The sequence below is a fragment of the Vulpes vulpes genome, chromosome 5, assembly GCF_048418805.1.
Source record: "Vulpes vulpes isolate BD-2025 chromosome 5, VulVul3, whole genome shotgun sequence".
Taxonomy (NCBI): Eukaryota; Metazoa; Chordata; class Mammalia; order Carnivora; family Canidae; genus Vulpes; species Vulpes vulpes.
The window spans coordinates 10,757,947-10,782,460 of record NC_132784.1 but is presented as its reverse complement, the minus strand read 5'-3'; the positions used below and the strand labels follow the sequence as shown (position 1 = coordinate 10,782,460).

Sequence of the window (24,514 nt, the reverse complement as noted above, 5' to 3'; positions counted from 1 at the left end):
CTGCTCAGGGAGGAGTCTGTTTCTCCCTCTCCTTCTATGTGTGCTTGTGTGCGCTCTCTCTCTAATAAATAAATAATCAATCAAGAAACACTTAATTCAAAAATTGTTACAGAAACACTCCTATGAATGAGGCATTATGCCAGCTATTGGAGATATGAAGAATAATTACGGACCCTTGCTCTTGAGTAGTTTGTATTACAGAATTACAGAATAAGATAATGGCTTTAATGAGGAGTCAATGCAAAGTCACTGAGATTCAAGAAAAAAGATTGCTCTAGTCTGTATGAGAAGCAAACCTTCGACTGTGGCTTTATAAATATATTCCTCTAAAAAGAATGAGAAAACAGAAATGTAAATACATGATAAACAGTTCTGTTTGGGGCAGGTAAGACACTGTTAGAACTGCAGGCCATGACCTCTCTGCAAGTAGGTTTGTTCCCAAGAGTCACAGTGCTGGATCTTCTCTTACACATACGACGAGTTAGGTCAGAAAAAGCAGATTATTTCTAACTGCTTTTGGCTCTTTCCTTCTGGTACAGAATTAAGTAAATTAAGTGGATCAGACTGCCAGACAATGAATGGCTTTATCTGTAACCTCAATTTACCAAGTTTTGTGCTTGTGCTTGTTTTTGCTTTTCAAAAAATTAACATTTTTTAAAAGGATCTCCTACTCACAGGGACTTAGTGGGGTTTTTTTTTTTTCCCCTTAATGGCTGTAGAAAGCATATTTACAAAATTTTTTAAATGCTATTATAATGGAAAATAATTTAGAAGTATGTGTGTTCATTCACTTATTCACTGAGAAAGCCAACAATGATTACTTGCTATGTGCCAGATACAGTACATATGAAACATACCTTTGCTTTATGTGCTTGATGAACAATCTTGAGTTTATCTGAAAGGAAAAAAGAAGTCTTTGTAAAAGATTATTTTAAAACTTCATTTGAATAATCTGAAATGGGAGGCTACAGTTGTGAAATTGAGAAACTTAAGTCCTTGCCTTATGATCAGCTCCATTTAAAAATCTAGAATACAGTAAAAGAAAAATTACTTTTATATAGCATCATGTTAAAGGTGACTGATATATAAAGATATTTTGAAAGCCTTGGTCTTAAAAAAAAAAAAAAAAAAGCCTTGGTCTTTGACACATGCAACTGTGTGCCATAACCTGCAGTGAATTCAGCACATTTTCCCTTAGAAAAGGGTGGATATTACTCTATCCTGGTTTTTTTTTTTTTTTTTTTTTTTTGGAGTCACAAAAGGCTATGATTAGCAAATAATATAAAACATTTCGGACATTAATGTAAATAGTTGAAAAACTCCTACCAATCTCTCAGAATACATACAGTGACAGGAGGTCAAATTATCATCCTGACAAATTATTACCACTCTCAGAGTTCAGGCTCACTGGTAATCCGAGCAGGACTGCTAAGGCCCAAAGAATATCAGTATTTGCCTCCTGGTTTTGAAATGTTGCACAGGTTCACACCACCTAATCTGCTTTATTCAATCCTCCTTCACTCCTTAATCTGTTTATCTTGAAGTCAGGCTACACTGTGCTTTTCTAATAAGTCATTTCTCTACACTGGGTAAAGTCTGACTCTGCAACAGTGAGCTCTTAATTATAGCCAGGGCTGAGCATTCAACGGGTTTCAAGTCAGAAAGTTTCCAATTCTTCACTCAGTTTTATTTAACCAGCTAATTAATGTATTATGATTACATATACTATTCTCTCTACATAAACTCATAACCTAAACTAAAATTCATTTCTAGCAATCATACCATTCAATTCAATAAAGAAGTCCAACAGTAAAATGAAGTGACAGGATCTACTTAAAAAACAGGCCTTAACTGTTCTAATAATACAAGAGAATAGGATTGCAATCCACTTAAGAGCTCTAGCACTCTGATTTTAAAAGGTCAACTTTCAATTATCTATTGCAATTTTTTAAATATTTAAATTCAATTTGCCAACATATAACACCCAGTGCTCATTTCATCAAGTGCCCTCCTTAGTGCCCGTCACCCTCTATTGCAATTGCTAACACAATATCTGCCTAATCCTAGGACTGTAACTACATATAGTTGAGAACTAAAACTAAATCTAAGTGAAAAATGCATATATGGAATGTAAATATAGCACAATTGTTAAAAATAAGCTCAGAACGTACACAAGAAAATAAACAAGTTGGCTTTTGGATTGTCTATTATTCTGAGTTACCTATTATCTTTTTCTCACTATAGATGGGTATCGGTTTATTATTAAAGACAAGTTAGTAAAGCCAGTAACAGTTTTTTAAGTAAAAGGATTCTGCTTAGAGTCTGTTACAACCAACATGCAAAACTGTGGTTTGACCTTCCCAAATATTAATCATGTTTTATATATTTTGCTAAAGAGCCTTTAAATTAGATAAATCCTTGCTCTATGGGTCCAGCAAACCCACAATAAGGAAGCCACATTTTTTTTAAGCAGAAGAAGAAATGACTTGAACAGAATTTTTCAGATTTTTGTCTCCAACAGAAACTGGTAAGACTTGTTAAGAGGGTCAGAGAAGGGGATCCCTGGGTGGCTCAGCGGTTTAGCGTCTGCCTTCAGCCCAGGGCATGATTCTGGAGTCCCGGGATCAAGTCCCATGTCGGGCTCCCTGCATGGAGCCTGCCTCTCCCTCTGCCTGTGTCTCTGCCTCTCTCGGTATGTCTCTCATGAATAAATAAATTCATTTTTAAATGAATTTAAAAAAAAAAAAAAAGAGGGTCAGAGAAACTACAAGCTGGCAAAAGATACTGTACTAATAATGTCCCTTTCCTTGTTGAATAATCTTTCACTTGTTTTTACTTCTTTTTTTAAAAAAAAATTTCATTGTTAACAGAAACAACATCTGTGGGTATTGTACCCTAAATGCAAATTCCTTGAGGAAAGTAATCTCCTGAAAATAAAAATAATATATTTGTGGGGCATTTGATGTGTTCACACAAGCATGGTTTAATCTCATACGGTCTTAGGAAATAAACAGTATCAGTGGCCCTGCACTGCACAGCCACCAGTATTTACTGCACACATGCACAGTGTCTAGGTAATAAGGATTTAAAAATAAGACAGCATCCAATGTGCTTTAGAACACAGTCTGGTCGGGATAAACCAATCATAGATGTAGATGCCAATTAAATAGGAGGAGGGGCCCTGAGAAATCTCAGACTCCCCGTGGCCTGGACAGCAAGCCCGCCCTTTGCCCAAGGGCACAGAGACCGCAACCAGAAAAGCAGAAATCTGACTCTGCACCCTTTCCACTCCCCAACACCCAATGTGTTCTATTTCCACAGAGCAGGTGGCAATACTGGAGGACAATGACATGTGAGAAAGTGACGTTTGGCCTTTCTTGCTGGACACAAAGCAACAGATTGTTACAGAGCCAAACCCAACTCAGACTGAGTCACTGGAAGTCTATCAAAACCCTGGTGGTTGTCTAGTTTCTAATGTCAGAGATAAATGTATTTACTTCTTCTGCCAATTCACCTGAATAGTATTCAACTCCTAAGACAAAACTGTTCATAAGGTGGGAAGATATAAAAGGTACATGATCTATCACCATGATGAGTAACAGTCAGATACTCTAATGCTGTAGGTATCTAAAATTTATCTTTCAAATAGTTTACATGGGGGATCCCTGGGTGGCGCAGCGGTTTGGCGCAGCCTTCAGCCCAGGGCGCAATCCTGGAGACCCGGGATCGAATCCCACATCAGGCTCCGGGTGCATGGAGCCTGCTTCTCCCTCTGCCTGTGTCTCTGCCTCTCTCTCTGTGACTATCATAAATAAATAAAAATTTAAAAAAAATAGTTTACATGGAACACAAGTTTGAATATGTACGCATATATACGCGCGCACACATGCACACACACACACACACACACACCCCTCATGCAGAAAAGGAAATGGCATCTGTAGGTTGATTCAAGTTTAAGATTATATTGCAAGTCATTATACTCTGAAAGCCAGAATTGAGAAGTTTCATATTTACTTAATCGTGCTTTTTATTCCTTTCTCTTATTCAATATTTAGTATGTAAATTCTTTAAGCCCAATAAATCAAAGTACTTTCCGCTTAGTGCCTTCAACTTCTGCTTGACTACCCCTTATGACCTCACAATTAGTCTCTGGATATTAGAATGCATACACACGGTGAAGATTGTGATTTCAAAGTATTTTAGGTCATAAGTTGCTCCACCAAATGGGAACAGAATTAAAAGGCACTCCAAAAAATGATCCGAGGCAATAAAAAATTTATACTTCAAAAAATGTCCCTGTACCAATTAACAGAAATATTTATTAGATGCGTCATAATTTTCAAGTGAGGTCTCAAAGTTTGGTGAGTGTCACTGTGCTGAAGGTTAATAACTGTACCATCTTTATACCAAATAATGAAACCAAACTACCTGCCTAATTACCGCATTTTTTTAAATCAACTACTACAACAAAATTACTATATACTGTGCCCAAGTTAGTGATATTTAAAATGTTTAACCTCTTAATTCTTAGTCTTAAATCATTTTCCTTTCCCGGTTACCTGACAAATTCATTTTAGACATCATTTGACAAACATGTTATTTGTTGCTCACAAATAGGCCACTTTCATACACTATTACAATTCACTTCAGGGATACACCAGAATTCCTATACTTCTAAATAAGTTTCCATGTTGGTTTTTATTTATAGATAGTAGATTCATTTTTTTAAGATTTTATTTTTATTTATTTATTCATGAGAGACAGAGAGAGAGAGAGAGAGAGAGGGAGAGAGGCAAAGGCAGAGGCAGAGGGAGAAGCAGGCTCCACGCAAGGAGCCGGACATAGGACTTGATCCCGGAATTCCGGGATCACTCCCTGAGTCGAAGGCAAAGCTCAATCACTGAGCCACCCAGGCATCCCAGTAGCTTCATTTTTGAAAACCCAATTCAAATTGCTATCAACATGAAACTAATGTGAAATTATATTAATATGTTTTTAAAAAGTAAAATTAGTTACCATATTTATAATTTCTGAATGGTGGTGGCAGGCTGGTCCTTAAAGGAATATCTGTAAGAGAAATATTATTCTTATCATATTCATATAGACACTTGTGGTATATGCATAGTCTTTTATGTTCTTCTAGATCTCCAGACTAAGCCCACTTCAAAAATTTGACAGAACACAAAATGAAGCTAACATGCCATCAAAATCCAAAGGTCATCTAAAACAATGGAAGCATTGAGGAGATGCTGAGCTGTTATTAGTTGAACTAAGAATTCAGTCACATTATTAAATGAATTGTCATTTTATTAAATACAATAGCATTTGCTATACATAGCATTCCTGGGTGAGCTACTATTTTCTATATGGTGACATTCATTTAGCATATGAATCTGAGGATTGGTCAGGCCAGTATAGAAACCAAGGATCAAGACAAATGTTATTACTCTTAACAAAATTCAGATAACCTACAATGTAACTACTCTAACTCCTCAAAGAAAAGAAAACAAAAACAAATTAAATATTCTTTTTAAAATAGGATTTCAAATGCCTGAGAGGGTGTGTATGGCAGAGGGCAATTTGATATAGATCAAAATTACATATGCATATATCCTTTGATCTAGCAATTCCACTTCAAGAATTGATCACAGAGATACACTTTACACACTCTCACACCTGTGTGTAATAAGACATACATACAAAGGTACTAACTGTAGTACTGTTTACAATAGCAAATGCTCATAAAAATCCAAATGTCCTCCACTGGGGAGACTTATTAAATTATAATATGCCCCAAAAAGGAAATATATTTTTCAACTAAAAAAAAAAAGATGCAAAGGAAATGCTCTATTAATGAGATCTTCAAGATATGTTAAAGATAAAAGAAAGCATAAGGCAGACAATTTTTTTTTAAGGATTTTATTTATTTGACAGAGTGTGCAAGTGAGGGCACAAGCAGGAGAAGCAGCAGGCAGAGGGAGAGGGAGAAGCAGGCTCCCTCCTGATCAGGAAGCCTGATGTGGGGCTTGCTCCCAGAATCCTGGGATCATGAGCTGAGCTGAAGGCAGATGCTTAACCAACTGAGCCACCCAGGTACTCCCCAGACCATTATTTTTAAAGTAAGCCACCTTTCAAGTAAAATAGGGGAAAAGTAAGAATATATGTTTGTATTTGTTTTTATATTCTTGGGGTTGGGGAGAGTATGGTGTACTGGTAGAAGAGAAGTGGGAAGGAGATTCTTTTTTACTGATTTCCTTTTATGTTCTGACCTTAAAACTGCATGCATGTGTTATTTATAAAGAAAACTTGACAAAACCCACACATTGGAATTAGGGAGTGTTTTTTTCTAGACACATTTACCTTTTAGAGGGCCGAATATACATAAAAATTAAAATATCATTTTTTCATTTATGTTACATGCATTTAAAATACCTACTACCAAGCATTCTGGGGACAAGGTAAATAAGAAGTTACCAAGACAAGTCCCCACTCTTGAGAGCACATATTCCATGTCACACCTTTAACGAAGGTATGTTCACAGCCAGGGCTAGGTCTTACTAGTGTGGTGCTCTTCTGCTACACAATAGAACCCCCCAGTCCAGCATGAATGGCTCAGACTCAGCAGGCTGGTCCCAGGCACAGATGTTCAAACATAAAACAAAAAACTAAAATGAAGGGAAAAGAAATGTTGGGAAATATCAGGAAGGGAGACAGAACATAAAGACTCTTAACTTGGGGAAACGAACTAGGGGTGGTGGAAGGGGAGGAGGGCGGGTGTTGGAGGGGAATGGGTGACGGGCACTGAGGTGGACACTTGACGGGATGAGCACTGGGTGTTTTTCTGTATGTTGGTAAATTGAACACCAATAAAAGTTAATTTAAAAAAAATCAGGAAAAAAAAAAAAAACCTAAAATGATTCTTAGCCAAACACATTCACATGGGCCAGCCAGTTGACCTGAGTGAGTAGACAGGTCGAACGGGGTGAGGGGTGCTGTGAAATCTGGGAGCGTGCATCCTATTAAAGGGGCTGTTGCCATGCCATTCTTATTGGTTGCCTAAACATTTAAATGAAAACACTAAAAACAAAACTCTGAGGTTTTAGGTGAAATTCTCTGACTTTTAAAACCCTGTAGGTCCAAGCAAACCTCTCTAGAGCCAGGATCCACCTGGCAGACATTTGAAACCTCTTAGCTTAGGCTTGCCAGAAAACAGAAAATTCATTTTCTCCTTTTGTATTTCTCAGTTATAATTCCTGAGCCAAAGAAGTGTTAATGAAACATCAGAAAGGGGAATTAGATCTGTTTAATTTATTACCACTTATAGTTCCTGAACAAGACAATGAAACACTGTGAAGGCACGAGGTAAGAACAGAGGGCTCCATGAAATGGCTCACACTCAGAGGAGCCTACATTTGAAAAAAATCAAATCATTGTCTTTCGTTCAGTCTGGACTCCTCACTGACGTTTTAAGAGTCTTCAGTGCAAAAGTCTTATCCTCTAGCAAATGTATCCTATTTCATATTTTGTGATGCTATTACAAAAAGTTTTTCGTAAGTTTCCAGCCATATATCAGTAATAACAATTGATTTTTGCGTATTGGTCTTGTACCTACAACCTGCTTAAGCTCCACTTATTCTAGTAGTGTTTTAATAGACTCTGCAGGATTTTTATAAGATTCATAACAAAATAATAATAGATTATTATATAGATAATCATGTCACCAGTGAATAATGGCAATTTTACTTCTTCCCAATAGCGAAGCTTTTTATTTCTTTTCCTTGCCTAAACAGATTGGCTAGAACTTCCAGCTCAGTGTTGAATAGAAGTGATCATGAGCAGATAACCCTGCCTGGTTCCTAATCTGAGGAGGAAAACACTCAGTCTTCCACCATTAAGTATGATGTTGGAGACCCATTTTTCATAGATATCCTTAATCAGTAGAATAAGTTCCCTTCTATTCCTACTTTGCTGAGAGTTTCTAACAGGAATGGATGCTGAATTTTGTCTTTATCTACTGAGATATTCATATGGTTTTTCTCCCTTAATCTATGCATATAATGAATTACATTGACTGCTTTTTGTGTTTTTTTTTGTTTTTTTTTTCATTGACTGCTTTTTGTTGTCTTTTTTACATTGATTTTTTGATAGTAAATCATCCTTGCATTCCTAAGATAAATGTATTATTCCTCTTTAAATACTGTTGATTTGATTTGCTAAACTTTGGTTATGAAATTTTCTATCTCTTTTGTGTGAAAGATGGTTGGTAGTGTTTTTTTTTTTTCTTTTTTCTTCTTCTGATTACATTCTCTGGTTTTGACAGCAGGGTAAGGATAGCCTCAGAAAATCAAGTGATAAATATTTCCTCCTCTGGAACTTTATGTAAGTGTTTCTGTGGAATTGGGAATCTTTTTTTCCTTCAGCATATAGTAGAATTTACCAGCGACTAAAATTGGGACTAGAGTTTTCTGTGTGGGAATGTGTTTTAACCGTTGTTCATTTTAAGATACAGTATTTGGTAGTTTGAGCCTTTCAAGGAACTTCTCCACTTTCCTGGGATAACATATTTATGGCATCAAGTTTTGTTTTGTTTTGTTTTGTTTTGTTTTGTTTTGGCATCAAGTTGTTTAACATATTTCTTTATTATTCTTTTAATATCTATAGAGATTCTGTAGTAGTGCAACAACTCTTGCTGCTGATACTGATAACTTGTGTTTTCTCTTGTTTTTTTCCCAATCAGTCCAGCTAGAGCTTTATCAGTTTCATGTATTTCAAAGAATCGACTTTGGTTGATTATTGATTTTTTTCTGTGCTTCCTATTTTCTACTCCAATCTGTATTATTTCTTTTATTCTGCTTACTTTGGATTTAATTTACTTACCTTTTTCTCATTTCTTAACATATAAGCTGAAGTGATTTGAGACCTTTTCATCTTTTTAATTTAGGCATTTCTAGTCCTATAAATATTCCTCCAAGTACTATTTTACCTGCTTCCCACAAATTTTGAAAAGTTGTATACTCATCTTAATTCAATTCATAATACCCTGTCTTTTGATCTCTGCTTTTACTCACAGGTTATTTTTTATATAAATTTATTTTTTATTGGTGTTCAATTTGCCAACATATAGAATAACACCAGTGCTCATTCTATCAAGTGCCCCCCTCAGTGCCTGTCACCCAGTCACCCCCACCCACCTCCCTTTCTACCACCCCTAGTTCGTTTCCCAGAGTTAGGAGTCTCTCATGTTCTCACAGGTTATTTTGAAGTATGCTATTTGGTTTCCAAATATTTCAGAATTTTCCAGAGATTCTTTCATCATTGATTTCTAATCTAACTCCACTGTCAGAAAACATACACTGTAGGACTTTAATCCTTTTACATTTGTCATGACTTATTTTACAGCTTGAAATATAGTCTCTTGGTAAATGTTCTGTGTGCACTTGAGAGGAATGTATATTCTGTTATTTGGTGGAGTGTTCTATAAATGTCACTTGGGCCAATTTAGTCCAATAGCATTACTCAAGTTTTCTGTACCCTTACTGATTTTCTATCTACTTGTCCCATCAATTATTGAGGGAGCAATGCTGAAATCTCCCACAGTGATTGCAAATTCATCTATTTTTCTTTGTAGGTTATTTGTTTTGACCTCATATTTCTGAAGTTGTGTGTGTCAGGTGCATAAGCATTTAGAATCATTATGTTGTCTTGATTAATTGATGCCTTACCATTATAAAATAATAGTCTTTATCCCTAGTAATAAACTTTACTCTGAAATCTACTTTATCTGATGTTACTGTAGTCACTCCAGTTTTCTTTTGATTGGTATTAGCATGGTGAAACTTTTTCATCCTTTTACCTTTAACTGATTTTTATCTTTATACTTAAAGAGCATTTCTTATAGGCAACATATAATTTAGAACTTCCTGTTATAGGTCTGTCTTTTAATTAGGGGGTGTTCAGACCATTTATATTTATTGTGATTATTAATATGATTGAATTTAAATCTACCACTTTGTTATCTGGGTTCTGTTTTGTTCTGTCCATCTGTTATTTCCTCTTCTATCTCCCTTTGGATTGACCTATTTGACAATTTATGATTCCATTTTAACCCTTTTGTTGGCATATTACCTATAACTCTTAGGTGATGTGTTTGTGCATGCACATGGTTGTTTTCAAGTCTGCAGTAAATATCTTTAACTTATTGTTCTATCTCCAAGCAATACTGTATCATTTTACAGATTGTGAAAAAATCTTGTGCTTCCATTTCTCCCTCCTAGCCTTTGTGCTAGTGCTGTCATCTATTTCCATTAACCCCAAAACATATTGTTACTGTTTTTCTTTACATGGTAAAATATATTTGCAGAAAAATTATAAAATAAGAAAAAAAGGCTTTCATATTCACAAAAGATGGGGCCTGTTTCAGATTGAAGGAAATTAAGATGATATAATGTGCCATGAAAAGACACAGTGGAACCTTAAATACATGTTTCTAATTGAAAGAAACCAGTCTGCAAAGGCTACGTATTACATAAATCCAAGCACATGATAGCCTGGAAAAAGTAAAACTAGAGACAGTAAAGAGATCGGGGATTACCTGGGGCTTGTAGGAGAGGATAAATAAGTGAAGCATGGGGTATTTTCATGGCAGTGAAACTATTCTGTATGATAGTGTAATAGTGGCTACACAACATTATTCATTTGTTGAAACCCATAGAACTTTATAGCACAAAGGAGTGAACTTCAATGTATGCAAAGTATAAAACAAACAAACAAACAAACCACCGTTTAGGAGGACGGAGGATCCCAGGAAAGAATGCAGATGGTGACAAGAGAATCCAGGAGTCCTGCAAATGTATGAAACAAGTTTCCTGAAGGTGCTGGAAGAAAAGCTGCTGACCTCAGTGACTGTAGCAATGAAGAGATTTTTTTTTTTAAGACTGAGGCAAAAGGGACTGCACAGAAGCACTGTACTCTAGTTAATAACAAGTTGCTTCCCAAAGGATACAGATTAACAACTCTGATACTGCTAGCCATGGATAAGGGAATTTGAAAATTAAATCCATGGATGGCAGATGACAGGAGGCAGATTCTCATTCTTGGAGTGAGAATACAAAGAGGCAGTGGGGTGGGGGGAGGGGGCACGGGTGGAAGCCAGGAGGTACATGTTGGAATGGATTGGAAAATATCAGGAAGGACGCATGTTTAACATACAGATACATACAGATGGTGACATGAAAATACTGATAGATATGTGTATATACACAGGCTGATACATTTCTTCACTCTTTCAACTGAGAGAGCTTTAAAGAACAATACGCTAGGAGTAGTGAGCACCCCTAGCACCCAGATCTGGCTTTCAGGAACCAGAATTCCTTTGAGAAATGGCTGATTCTGGGACTGGGACAGGAAATACACTCAATGAGCCTGAAGCATCTTATAGTACCAGAAAGTGACTAAGTACTCAATACACACACACACACACACACACACACACACACACACACATACAGATGGCATATGTCAAAGGGGCACAGAATACAACTAAAGTTCTCAGGGGCCAAAGCCAGAAGAATTTACACAACAAAATAAAATCCCCCCCCCCGCCCCCGCTGCATAAAAATTCCAAATAAATGATATAGATATTACCCCACTTAAGGAGGGAGAACATAACTCCCCACTCTTGAATGTGTGTGAGCTGTTCTTCCAAACAGTGTGATATGAAAAGAGGGGAGAGCAACTTCACCTAACACCACCACAGCCAGGTGATCTGATGGCAACGATCATAATCATGTGCAAAGCACATACCTCTGATAGGATGGAATAAGTGACATCCTACCTTCATGACCTTCCTCTCAAAAACCCATAACCCCAGGCTAATGACAAGAAAGGTATCAAGCAAATTCCACTAGGGGGCTGTCCTACAAAAGGCTTGACCCGCGCTTCTTAAAACTGTGAAAGCCATCAAGCAGTTTAGATGTGACAAAAACCTGCAGATGCCCCAGGAACCTAGGGCGATGTGATAATTGAATGTAGTGTGGAGTTCTGGAAGAGATCCTGGAACACAAAAAAGATGTTAGATAAACACTAAGGAGACCATAAGAAACCATGGACTTTAGTTAATGAGGCATCAATGTTGGCTCATTCATTGCAACAAATGTAGCAGAGTAGTAATATAAAATGTTACAAATGGGAAACTGGACAGAAACATCAGATACAAAGAAACATATAAAGACAAAGAAACCCTAACTCTTCTAGGAGTCACCCAATGGAACAGCGGCTTTACAGAGTAACATACCACCATGAGTAAGGCGGGATAAAGAGGAGTTCTGAACTAGTAGGTTGGGCAAATCCTCTAGGTTTTTTTTGTTTCACCAGTGGAGTGATTTTATGTTCAGAAGCAAGACCTGAAAGATTACAAAATATTTAAATGTTTCCAAATCAAAGAATAAGTGAAAGGTCTTATATTATCCAGATAATTGGTTGGTACACTATTCTGAATCTAGAAAATTAGCCATCTATGTAAGGTAGTAGTAATACAGTACGTCTGTGATCAGAATATCTGATTAACATCCATTCCCCATATGTTAATAACAGGCTTATTATATTTATAAACCTACATATAAATAATCCTATATGTTTATATTTATACTTTTTATAAATATATGTGTTTATATTTATTACACAACTTTGGGTTTTAATAGCATGATGTTGAAGAACAGTGATTCTTAATAGAGAATGAATCCAATTTAACCAAAGTTCTTTTGCTAAGGGAGAAACAGACGGTTATTACAGGAAACCAGAGTAAGGATGGCAAAAGGTGAAGAACAGTTAGAAAAGCAAGAAGGAACCTAAAATAACCCCAAAAGATCACATCACAATGACCATTTCTGGCTGTATGCAAAATTCACTATGCCACAGTGTCAAATCACTCTTCCAGCTTTCAGCTTTCAGTGTTCAAAACACTAGAGCAAGGGGAACTTAATGCAACGACTCTTCTGACACTGAGTGAATCCATTTACTTTGGAGATCCCACTTCCGTAAGTGAGGCAGAACAGAAGAGAGACAACTTAGTGTGGTGTTTAATAGTACATATGCTAAGCGAAGTCAGTCAGAGAAAGACAAATACCATACAAGTTCACACATATGTGGAATTTAAGAAACAAAACAAATGAACATAAGGGAAGGGAAGAAAAAATAAAATAACATAAAAACAGACGGAGACAAACCATAAGAGACTCTGAACTCCAGGAAACAAACTGAGGGTTGCTGGAGAGGAGGAAGGTGGGGGGTGGGGTAACTGGATGATGGGCATTTAGGAGGGCACATGATGGAATGAGCACTGGGTATTGTGTGCAACTGATGAATCACTAAATTCTACCCCTGAAATAATACACCATATGATAACTGAATTTAATTTTTTTTTTTAAGAGTACATGTTACAGTTAAACTGCCAGGGTTGAATTGCAGCTTTGCCTTTTATTAGTGATGCAACTTCAGGCAAGTTTCTTAACCTCTCCGTTCCTTAGTTTCTTCACCTGTCAAATGGGGATACAACGGTTCCTACTTTAGAAGGATTCTGTGAGGATGAAATGAGATCATCTAGTTTAAGTTTTCAGTAAAGTACCAGACATACAGTAATGTTTGCTGTTATTATTACTTGAAAAAATGCCAGAAATAAACTCTTTGGTCTTTGTTATGTACAAAATTATAAAAGGTAGATATATGGCTCCCTAACCTTTCAGAGAAGCTCCACAGTGCCTCTAATCAGACAGGCTTGGGCACAGAGCCCACAAATGAAAAGAGTCTGCACCCCAAAAGTTCACCTTTTAGTCAGTGGGACACATTTCAAACATGCACAATTGAAACAAGGAGTTATGTTATTACTAACACAGGTGAAAGATGTGGGCAGGCAGGGCTGAGCATCTAACTGTGATCCATACAACTACTCTAATGGAGAAGGTACCCGGGAAGGGAAGAACACAGTAACCCAGGTGGTGGTGGTGGTGTGGGGAGGTAACATCTTCCCCTGCCACTGCAGCAGCCTGAAGATTATACTTCATTCTGAAGGACTATGAGAAGAACCTATCCTGTACTGTACCAAGGACATCATGGCACTTACTACCACAACACTAAGAGCACTATAATCCATAATATGCATAAAGATTTCAAAATAAGAAACATGGCGATTTGTTTTTATTTCAAAATCCAAATATGCTTCTGGTGTTATCTTTTCAAAAGCAAGACACTCTGTAATTGGCAATATCTTAGTACCAACTCTCAATTTCCCCCTAATAATTAAGAACATAGCAATAACAACATATGCTCCATATGTCAGCTTATAGTTACTTTAAGGAGTAATTATGTTGTTCTTATGAAATATTTTACAGTCACTACAAAGTAAAGCCTGGTCTATCTTCTGTGTAGGTTTCCTACCTTGCCTACTCCTTACTTAGGTAATAGTGAGTAAAGTAAAACCACTCAAAGTTGGTGAGTAGGTGGGAAGATAAAAGAGAAGAGTTTAGAAATTTACAAAGTCACTCAAAAAGTAAAATGTCAAGAATTCACCACATTTTAAAAATCTAGCTATATACATTTGTATTGCATATATATATAGATCAGGATACTGGTTTTCCAAGATGATTCTCCAGGAATGGAATCAGAGTTCCTCAGAGAAACAGCTGATCCCAGGGCTGACGGAGGGAACAAATAGAATAAGTCTGGAACATCTTGTACCAAAAATAAAGAAGCAGTCAAAGAATGATGGGGGCATGTTATAGAAGGACATGGGGAAAGATTAAAGTGGCTACCACTGGCTAAAATAGGGATAACTGGAGCATCAAAATAAATCTTGATAGTAAAGAATTACAATCCTTTGAATAAAGTAAGAATTCATGAGTCCACAATGCTATGAACAAATGATTAAATACATGGGATGGTGGGAATAGGGGTGTGAAACCTCTTCCTTAGTGTAGGAAAACAGCTATCATATGCAAAAGCAATGACAGATTAAGAAAAATTACCATTTTGCCCATTATCATCATTATCATTGTATCCAGGCGAGAATCATAAAAGAATGCTAAACTGGTGGTGTAAGTTGGATAGTAACAGGATCATCACATGGTCTCAGGATATGTTCCTACAAATCACTTGTCCATTAGAATTAATATTTACAGTGGAGAAACTTGACAGACCTCACTTTCACCAACTGATGAAAGTTACCATTTGCCAGTAACAGAGTTGGCGAGTGGTAGATCCTCCTGGGGTGATGCACAGAGAAGTTAGCAACACTGCTAGGATTTCTCTGCCAAAAACATTTAACCTAAATCTAACTGTGAGAAAACAGAAAAATCTACCTGAGTTGCATTCTACAAAACATCTGGCCTGTGCTGTTCAAAACTGCCAACACGAAATAAAGACTCCAGATTAAAGAAATTCATTTCAGATTAAAGGAACTGAATGTAACATGCGACCTTGGAATTTTTTTGGGGGGGGTTACAAAAGGCCTTATTGGAATAATGATAATCTTAAAAAGGTCTACAGAATAGGTAATAATATTGTTTCAATGTTAAATTCCTGATTTTATTCACTGTACTGTAATTAGGTAAGATAATTCCTTGCTTTTAGGAAATAAACCCTTAAATATTTAGAAAGGAAGGAGAATCATGGCAGCAATGTACTTCTAAATTCAGAAAGAAAAAAATGAGGGGATAAAGAGAATAAGAGAGAAAAAGGGAAAAAAGAGGTAAGGGGGCAGGTTAAAATAAATGTAACAAAATACTGACAGTTCAGGAACCTGTGTAAGAACATCCAGGAATTCTGTCCTATTTTTGCAACTTTTCTGTGTCTGAAACTTTGTCAAAGTAAAAAAAAAAAAAAAAAAAAAAAAAAAAAAAGATTAAGACATATCAAGTGATACATGTAGTGTCACTGGGTGGCTCAGCTGGTTGAGCATCTGCCTTCAGCTTGGGTTGTGATACCAGGGTCCTGGGATCGAGCCCCGAATCAGGCTCATCAGGGAGTCTGCTTCTCCTTCTTCTTCTGCCCCTCCCCCTACTCATGCTCTCTCGCTCTCTCTCAAATAAATAAAATCTTTTTTAAAAAATAAAGTGATATATTTGTCAAAACTATGATCTGTACATTACACCATGTATGTAAATTACATTTCAATTAAAATAATAAAAGCTCATTCTAGATGTTTTATCAAATGCTGGTGATTAGAACATTTCAATAATCAAAAATGGAGGTTAGAAACCCATCAAGGTCTTATCAAAAGCCTTTGCTGACTACATGCCTATTGAATTTTAAGCTAAAAATGATAAACTACCACCAGTTGGTCTGGTTGTCATTTCTGTAAGCACAATGACCAATAGCTCTCATGATTTTCTGGCTGTACAAACAGAGACCTGCCACTTTCCTACTGTACTTCTTGTGAGGTCCTCTGTATACTCAGCCAGGTAATAAGTTAGCTACATTGCATTCCCTTGTTAATCAACCTCCAAATACATAAGCCCATTACAAGCAAATCTAAATATTTCTTTAATAAAAAAAAAAAAAAAAAGCAGGGGAAAAAAGGGAGAAGCCAAACACGATGGTAATAATTCCTGAGGAAGGCGCACACAAAGCTAAATGAGCCTCAGGAAGATACTTCCAATTGATAACGAGGCCCAGAACAAGAGCTGACAAAGCACCTGGCTGAGAACCTAGATTAGTATCTTTCAGAGTATTTTTAAAAGATAACCATCGGCATCAGCGTTTGGCTCAGGTCATAATCCCAAGGTTCTGGTATTGAGTCCCTAGGCAGGTGCTCTGCTCAGTGGGGAGCCCGCTTTTCCCTCTCCTCCTGGCTTGTGCTCTGTCACTATCTCTGTATCTCTCAAATAAATAAATTCTAAAAAAATAAATGATTACCATCAATGTAATAGTCATCTACATTTTTCAAAATACTAATAAAGCAAAATGACTAAGACATCTCATACCTTGCTTTAGAAAGACTATAAATTCCTTTGTAGTTTGGTCCAAATTAACTCCATGATATACTATAGGCTTGAAATTGCGATGCTCAAATGAACGAATGAGGCGAACTGTAATGGTCACTTCTTTGGAAGCCATGTGGAGAAATTCCTGTGGCAAGGGACATGAGAAGAGTCTAAATAATATCAATTCACAATTATCTAAAAGCTTACATTTCCACCCACAAGGATTCCAAGGTTACTCCTACCTATCCACTGTGACCTTGGACAGCCTTGTCACAGTCACTGATGTCCTGACTGGCATGAAACTGAGAAGGCAGGGATGCCTAGGTGGCTCAGTGGCTGAGTGTTCCTCTTTGGGGAGTGATCCAGGACCCTGGGATCAAGTCCTGAATCAAGCTCCCCGCAGGGAGCCTGCTTCTCCCTCTGCCTGTGTCTCTGCCTCTCTCTCTGTGTCTCTCATGAATAAAGAAAGAAAGAAAGAAAGAAAGAAAGAAAGAAAGAAAGAAAGAAAGAAAGAAGAAAAGAAGAGAAGAGAAGAGAAGAGAAGAGAAGAGAAGAAAAGAAAAGAAAAGAAAAGAAAAGAAAAGAAAAGAAAAAAGAAAAGAAAAGAAAAGAAAAGGAAAGGAAACTGACAGGGCCCAGAAGATGAACACAAGTGATGTGGGTGGGTGTTTGTGTGTGGGGAGATGTGGGATTGTCAAACACAGATACATGGCATAGACATGACTCATCTGGATTTGCCATGCCAGGTGTCTTCTTGCTTGTTCCTGATTTGGAGTACATTTGCCTTAGAGTAAACTAACAACAGATTATCAACAGATCACATTTTGTACTCACAAATAATGCCAGATTTCAGTGTCGACTTCATTTTCTGCCATGGTATTATCCATCTTCCACACTACTGTAGAAGCACATTTATTTCATCCTAAAACCATATGCTAGTGCTATGTGCCCGCTGTTTATGTTATCTTCCTTCATTCTATCACCAAACCACGAGGTATTATACTCACTTTACGGATGAAGAAACAGGTGTGCCTTGGTTGGATCAGTCAGTAGAGCATGCAACTCTTGATCGTGGAGTTTTAAGTTCAAGCCCCATGTCAGGTGTAGAGATTACTTAATAAAATCTTAAAAAAAAAAAAAAAGGTGAGGAAACAGACTCAGAGAGATTGTACAAATCGTCTAAGGTCATAACGTGGATGAACAATGGAGCCTAGGGCGCCTGGGTGGCTCAGTCCATTAAGCATCCTAACTTTCGATTTTGGCTTCATGATGTCAGGGTTTTATGGGCGGAGAGCCTGCTTAAGATTCTCTCCCTCCTTCTTTGTCTGCCCCTCCCACCCCCTCTAAAAACAAAACAAAACAAAATCAGGAGAAAAAAAAAGACGATGCAGCCAGGTTTCAAGCATCAGTTTGATTCCCAAGTCCATGCTCTAATGTACTATTGGAAAATCATGCCATATTATTTCCTCTCAAAAAATCTACAAAGTTGCCAATGTTCTAAGGATACAATTATGGTACATTCCTATCTAGTAGAAGTACTTCATGCTACCTTCAACTTTACATATAATTTTCTGCCATAATATACAACTATACTAGGGAAAAAGCACCTCTAATGGTACACATAAGAAAGGACATCCAACCTCCCTAGTAATCAGAGAAATTCAAAATTATGAGACATAACACTCACTGAAGTAACAAACTAAAAAAAAAAAATCTGATAGTACCTAGTGTTGGCAAAAAAAGGGTGTGGAACCATGAGAATTTAATCAGGGAAGGTAGGCATCCCCAACAGATACCTTTTGATCCAGGAATTTCATTCAAAGGTACCCTAGGGAAACTGAAATACGTGTACAAGAAAAGCATTTAATTGCAAAAAAAAAAAAAAAATCCTCTGAAAACAACATCTCTGTCAACAGAAGAGATAAGGAACTTATGGCATACAGTGGAAGAACACAAGCAGTAAAAATGAATGGACCTATAATCAACAAAAATGAATCTCAGAAATATTATGGCAAATGAAAAAAAAAGTGGCAGAAGAGTCAGAGATCTCACCACTTATACAAAGTTGAAAAACATAGCTTTTATTATGTATAAAAGGAGACAATTATTATTTCTGAGGTGAAGGAAGGATTATGCAATTAGAGAGAAGTACAAGGGCCAATTATATCAGTAGGATTTCATATCTTGAGCAGGACATTAGGTATATGGATAGTGTATTATTCTTTGTGGCTTTTAGTGTGTCTGAACTATTTCATAATATACACAAAAAAAGCCACACTAATTTGGCCTAGAAAGTCTCTCTGTATCATACAATGCTTATATAATGCTATAATGCTATATAATATTTCAAATAATATATAGCACATTATGTGTGAAAAGCAAAGGTTCAAGCTGTCTAAATGCATAAATTTATAATTATTATTTATACTGTATTAAAAATTTTTATATTGTATTTAAATGAATGGTTCTTAATAAACTGAAAATTATTTTCTCCCTCTAAAATATTAGGTAAGGGTTCACCTTATAATCACGCTTAGTGCTTAATGACCTCAAATTAACAATTGGAATAGATAATTCCAGTATTAGCTATGACATTATTTCTTCCTAAATCTGGATTATGATGCTCCCCCAAAATTCTGATCCTAGGGACACCTGGAGGGCTCAGTGGTTGAGCTTCTGCCTTTGGCTCAGGTCATGATCCCAGATTTCCAGGATCAAGTCCCACATCAGACTCCCCTTGGGGAGCTTGCTTCTCCCTCTGCCTATGTCTCTGCCTCTCCTTCTGCATCTCTCCTGAATAAATAAATAAAATCTCTAAAAAAATTCTGATCCTAAAATCTACTAAAAAGCAGTTCAGCAGACATCTACAAAATTATGATATAAAATATATTGAAGTACTCAATATAGTTCTTGAAAAAGGCATAGTGTAAAAGATTTTAGAAGCAGTGTTAACTGAAATCATGACCACTTCTTCCTCCTGTCATTGAGCTCCCACAACAACAAAGAAGCCCTCCAAAACATAGGTACACACATCCAGGAAGCCTATAGTGTAGTCCAAGTCCCCAAAGAGTTTAGACATGAACAGATCTACCTCAAAATCAACTCCACGTGTTTGCTGCAACACATATTTGGATTTCATATAGAATCTCAATTAATAGTAGCCGCTTTTAGCAATAGTCAACTTGGGAACAGCTCATGTAGGCAGGAGAAGATGCTAGATTCTTAGGTGCAATAAATAAGTCATAAAAATGGTCTAAGGAGGCCGGGCAGACTGGCACATGCCTGCCTTATGAAACTTTTAATGAGAGGTTTGTTCTTTTCACTTAATGAAAAGCTGCCCAAATGTCATAAATAGTTGAAAGTTTGAATTTGCTTTAATATCTAATTTTGGTCAGCAATGCATTGTCATCTTCATCAGAAATTTGTTATAATTCATACTTAGTCTCTAAAGAATTATAGCTACTGTCAGAAGGCAACGATTTTTTTATCTGTCTTAAGGACTGCAGGAATTACAGCTTGTAGGGGCACCTGGATGGCTCAGTCTGTTCAGGGTCTGCCTTCAGCTCAGATCTTGATCTCAGGGTCCTGGGATCAAGCCCCCAGTCACATCAGGCTCCATGCATCAGCTTCACCCTCTGCCTCCCATCCAACCCCCCACTAACCCCCCCCCCCCACTAGTGCTCACTCTCTTGTATTCTCTCTCTTTCTCAAATAGATAAAATCTTTTTCTTTTAGAAAAAGGAATTGCAGCTTCTTAGTTTAGGGAGGTGGACATACTGAAGAGGTAGTTAAAAAGCTAATATTACAGATTATAAAACGTGACATTTTCCCAGCAGTTCAACCTACTGAAAAAAGAAAAAAGGATCTGGCCAAATTTAAAAGGCGTCCTACTGAAGCAACAGAGAAGCCAAAACCAATGAAAACTTTGGAAGAAATTAATAAAAAATATTCAAGGATGGACAAAAGACTTGAATAAATGACCATGACCATGTTGTTAACCATGAAGGCTCAAAGTTGTAAAGAAATCAATTCTCCTCTAAATTAATCTATAAACTGAATAGGGATCCCTGGGTGGCGCAGCGGTTTGGCGCCTGCCTTTGGCCCAGGGCGCGATCCTGGAGACCCAGGATCGAATCCCACATCGGGCTCCCGGTGCATGGAGCCTGCTTCTCCCTCTGCCTGTGTCTCTGCCTCTCTCTCTCTCTCTCTGTGACTATCATAAATAAAAATTAAAAAAATATATAAACTGAATAAAATCTTGATCAAAATGTAAAAGTGTGCGTTGGAGGACCTGTCACAAATATTTCTAAAATCTATCTGGAAGAATAAATTTGTGAGGTTAGTCAGCAAAATCATAAAAAACGAGGCAGCACCAATTATTAAAACACATTATAAAGCAATAGCCAGACATATAATAGACATGAGTAAGCTGGTATGATTCATACATTCACTAAAGTCAGCAATAAAAATTTTAAAGGACAATTAAGCTGTAGTAATTCAAACTGTGACAATGAAGCAGGAAAAACTAGCAAATCAGTGGAACACAACAGGAAACTCAGACTCAAGATTAGGGAATTTGGTATAAAAGTGGGGAAAAGATAATTTAATATTTAATACATGGCATTGAGAAAACTGGTCATATATTCAGAGAAATATCTTTACCTCATCGCTTATACAAAAATAAATTATATGTGGAACAAATATTTACATTTAACTATAATATCACAGAGAGGCATCAGAAAAATGGGTACATATTTCTATAATCTTAAGGTAAGAAAGGCCTATTCCTAAGTGAATAAAAATCAGCAACCATCCAGAAAAGTGCTGATAGGTAAAACAAAAATATGTAAGAAAAGATCAATCAGTACCTTAGTAGAAACATGGCTAAAGGTAATTAGCTATCTTTAGGGGTTCCTGGGTGCTTAAGTGTTGTCATTGGCTCAGGTCATCATCTCCAGGTCCTGGAATCAAGCCCCGCATAAGGCTCCCTGCTTAGTAGGGAGTCTGCTTCTCTCTCTCTCTCTCTCTCTCTCTCTGCCTTTCCCCCTGTCTGTGCCCTCTCTATATATAATAAATCAATAAAATATTTTTTTAAAAAGGTAATTGGCTATCTTAAAAAAGTCAATAATGTGAAAAGTTGATCAACTTTACTCGTAAGTGAAGAACTGCAAATAGTAAGATATCAATTTTGCCATCAGATTGGTAAAATGTTTAAAAGCTTAAAATGTGGCCAAACCAGTGTCAGCAAGAACATGGAAAAATATTTTTATATGCTATTGCTAAGAACCTAAAACAAGTATGGCCTTTCTGGAGAGGAGTGAGGTAATCAAAATTTTTAGTTTGCACACCCTTTTACATGGCAGTTTCTCTTCTATTAACTTACCCTGAGAAGATAGTCACATCAAATATTTTAAAAATCCAAGAGTTCATAATGATACATTTTAAAAGGCCAATTAGTCACTCAAGAAGCTAACAGGGCACTTATTTTTTTTTTAAACTGATTTAACAAGGTGGAGTGGGACATACAAATGAGAAAAATAATAAAATATTTTATGCTCTTCTTATACAGACTATTTTAAGGTTACCAAACAGCCAATGAAGAAAAGTTATTGTTTTTTCTAGAAGAATTATAGCCAAAAAGCACAGAAAGACAGAATTTTAAAATCATGATTTACATACCTATCAGAATGGCTAAAATAAAACGTAGTGATAACACCAAAAGTTGGTAAGGATGCAGAGAAACTAGATTTCTTATTCGTTGCTAGTGGGAATGTAAAATGGTATAGCCACTCTGGAAAAGAATATAGCAGTTTCTTACAAAATTAAGCATATAACGCATCAACTGCACTCTTGGGCATTTATGTCAGAAAAATGAATACTTATGTCTGCACAGAAACTTGAATATGAATGCTCATAACATATTCATATGTAATACCCCAAAAGTGGAAACAACCCAAACATTCTTCAACTTGTAAATGGTTAAATAAACTAGTATATCCATATCATGAAATATTACTCAGTAATAAAAAGGAATGAACTATTAATACACGCAACAATCTTGATGGATCTCAAGGAAATCAAGCTGAATGAAAAAAGCCAACCACAAAAAATATCATACTGCATAATTCTATTTATAAGTCATTCTTGGAAAGACAAAATTATAGAAATGGAGAACTGATTAGTGTTGCCAGGGTTAGGAGAGGAGAGAAGGGATTGGCTATGCCTTTAAGAGGGTAGCATGAGAGAGCCTTATGATTAAAAAAAAGAAAAAGAATCACAGCATTTCTAAGATTTTGTTTATTTGAAAGACAGAGAGAGAGGGAGTGAGAGGAAGAGAGAATCTAAAGCAGACTCTGCACTGAGCACAGAACCTGATGCAGGGCTCAATCCCACAATCACAAAATCATGATCTGAACCAAAATCAAGAGTCAGACACTTAATCACCTGAGCCAACTAGGTGCCTCAGAAATGCTCTGATTCTTGACTGCAGTATTAATCCACATTTATCAATACTGGTGATAAAATTGCATGTACATATAGAACTAGCAAAATCTGTATACTGTCTGTGGATTGTATCAACGTCAGTTCCCTGGTTGTGATGCCGGACTATACTTAAGCAAGAGATTACCACTTGGGGAAACTGGGTGAAGGGAATAAAGGAGCCCTCTACACTATTTCTTGCAACTGCATGTGAATCTACAATTATCTCAAAATTTAAAGTTCCTAAAAATCATTTTGAAAATTCTAATGAAGTCATACATGTAAGCAAAGATTGTAAAGGGGTGCCAAAACCATTAGGTACAAGACTGATAGGAAATGTTAGAATAGATACACTGGGGTTGATAGCCCATGAACTTACTCATCAACCTTATGAAATGATGCAAGTCTCCAGATCTAATGCCCAGTTTATGGGCTATGACGACGTGTGGAAGAACATGTCAAATGCCACAGAGAGGCCAGTAGCCAAGTTCAGACTGGAAAATTCTGCTCAGTAAATGACTTGTTTTTTCAATAAATAAATAACACAAGAAATAAAGAAGGGGAAGAAGATTATAAATTAAAAGAGACTTAAAGAGATCAACCAAAGCATCATTTTAGGTGGATTCTGATTTGCATAATATTAGATATTAGTAACTATTAGTTCTTTTTATTCGATTTCATTATGTTTTTGAGTTCTTATCTTAGAAGAGTAAGGTATATATAAGTGAAATGGTATAAATTATTTGCTTTCAAATGCCCTAGCGGAGGAAGAACAGTATGAGAGCACAGATGAAAAGAAAGAATGGTATAACATTATTAACTCCTTAAGCTGGGCATATATGGGACCTCATCATACTATTCGATTTTTTATATGTTTAAAATTTCTCACAATAAAAACATTTTAAGAAAAGCACACAAACATGTACATTCAAGGAACTTGGTTTTCACTGAAGTGTTTCTAATAGTTAACAAAAATTAGAATCCATCTAGATGCCCATCAATGAAAAAATGGTTAAGTAAACTCTGTCACTCGGTCACCATAAGATAAAATCCTCTGC

At 36.6% G+C, this 24,514-nt stretch overlaps 1 protein-coding gene across 7 annotated transcripts in view; it reads right to left on the bottom strand.

Moving 5' to 3' along the window:
- The window catches only part of C5H2orf76 (chromosome 5 C2orf76 homolog), a 55,261-nt gene that overhangs the window by 12,085 nt on the left and 18,662 nt on the right, over positions 1 to 24,514 (bottom strand). For 5 of the 7 annotated variants that reach the window (XM_072757564.1, XM_026017751.2, XM_072757563.1 and 2 more), the window contains 4 exons: positions 17,984 to 18,100; positions 16,977 to 17,121; positions 5,020 to 5,070; positions 858 to 895 (listed from right to left, as the gene is read on the bottom strand). In XM_072757564.1, coding sequence (XP_072613665.1) covers positions 858 to 895; positions 5,020 to 5,070; positions 16,977 to 17,109 — 222 coding nt within the window. In that variant the 5' untranslated portion in view covers positions 17,110 to 17,121; positions 17,984 to 18,100. The remainder of the gene's footprint in view (positions 1 to 857; positions 896 to 5,019; positions 5,071 to 16,976; positions 17,122 to 17,983; positions 18,101 to 24,514) is intronic. The other 2 variants (XM_026017752.2, XM_072757567.1) reach the window with 1 other exon arrangement.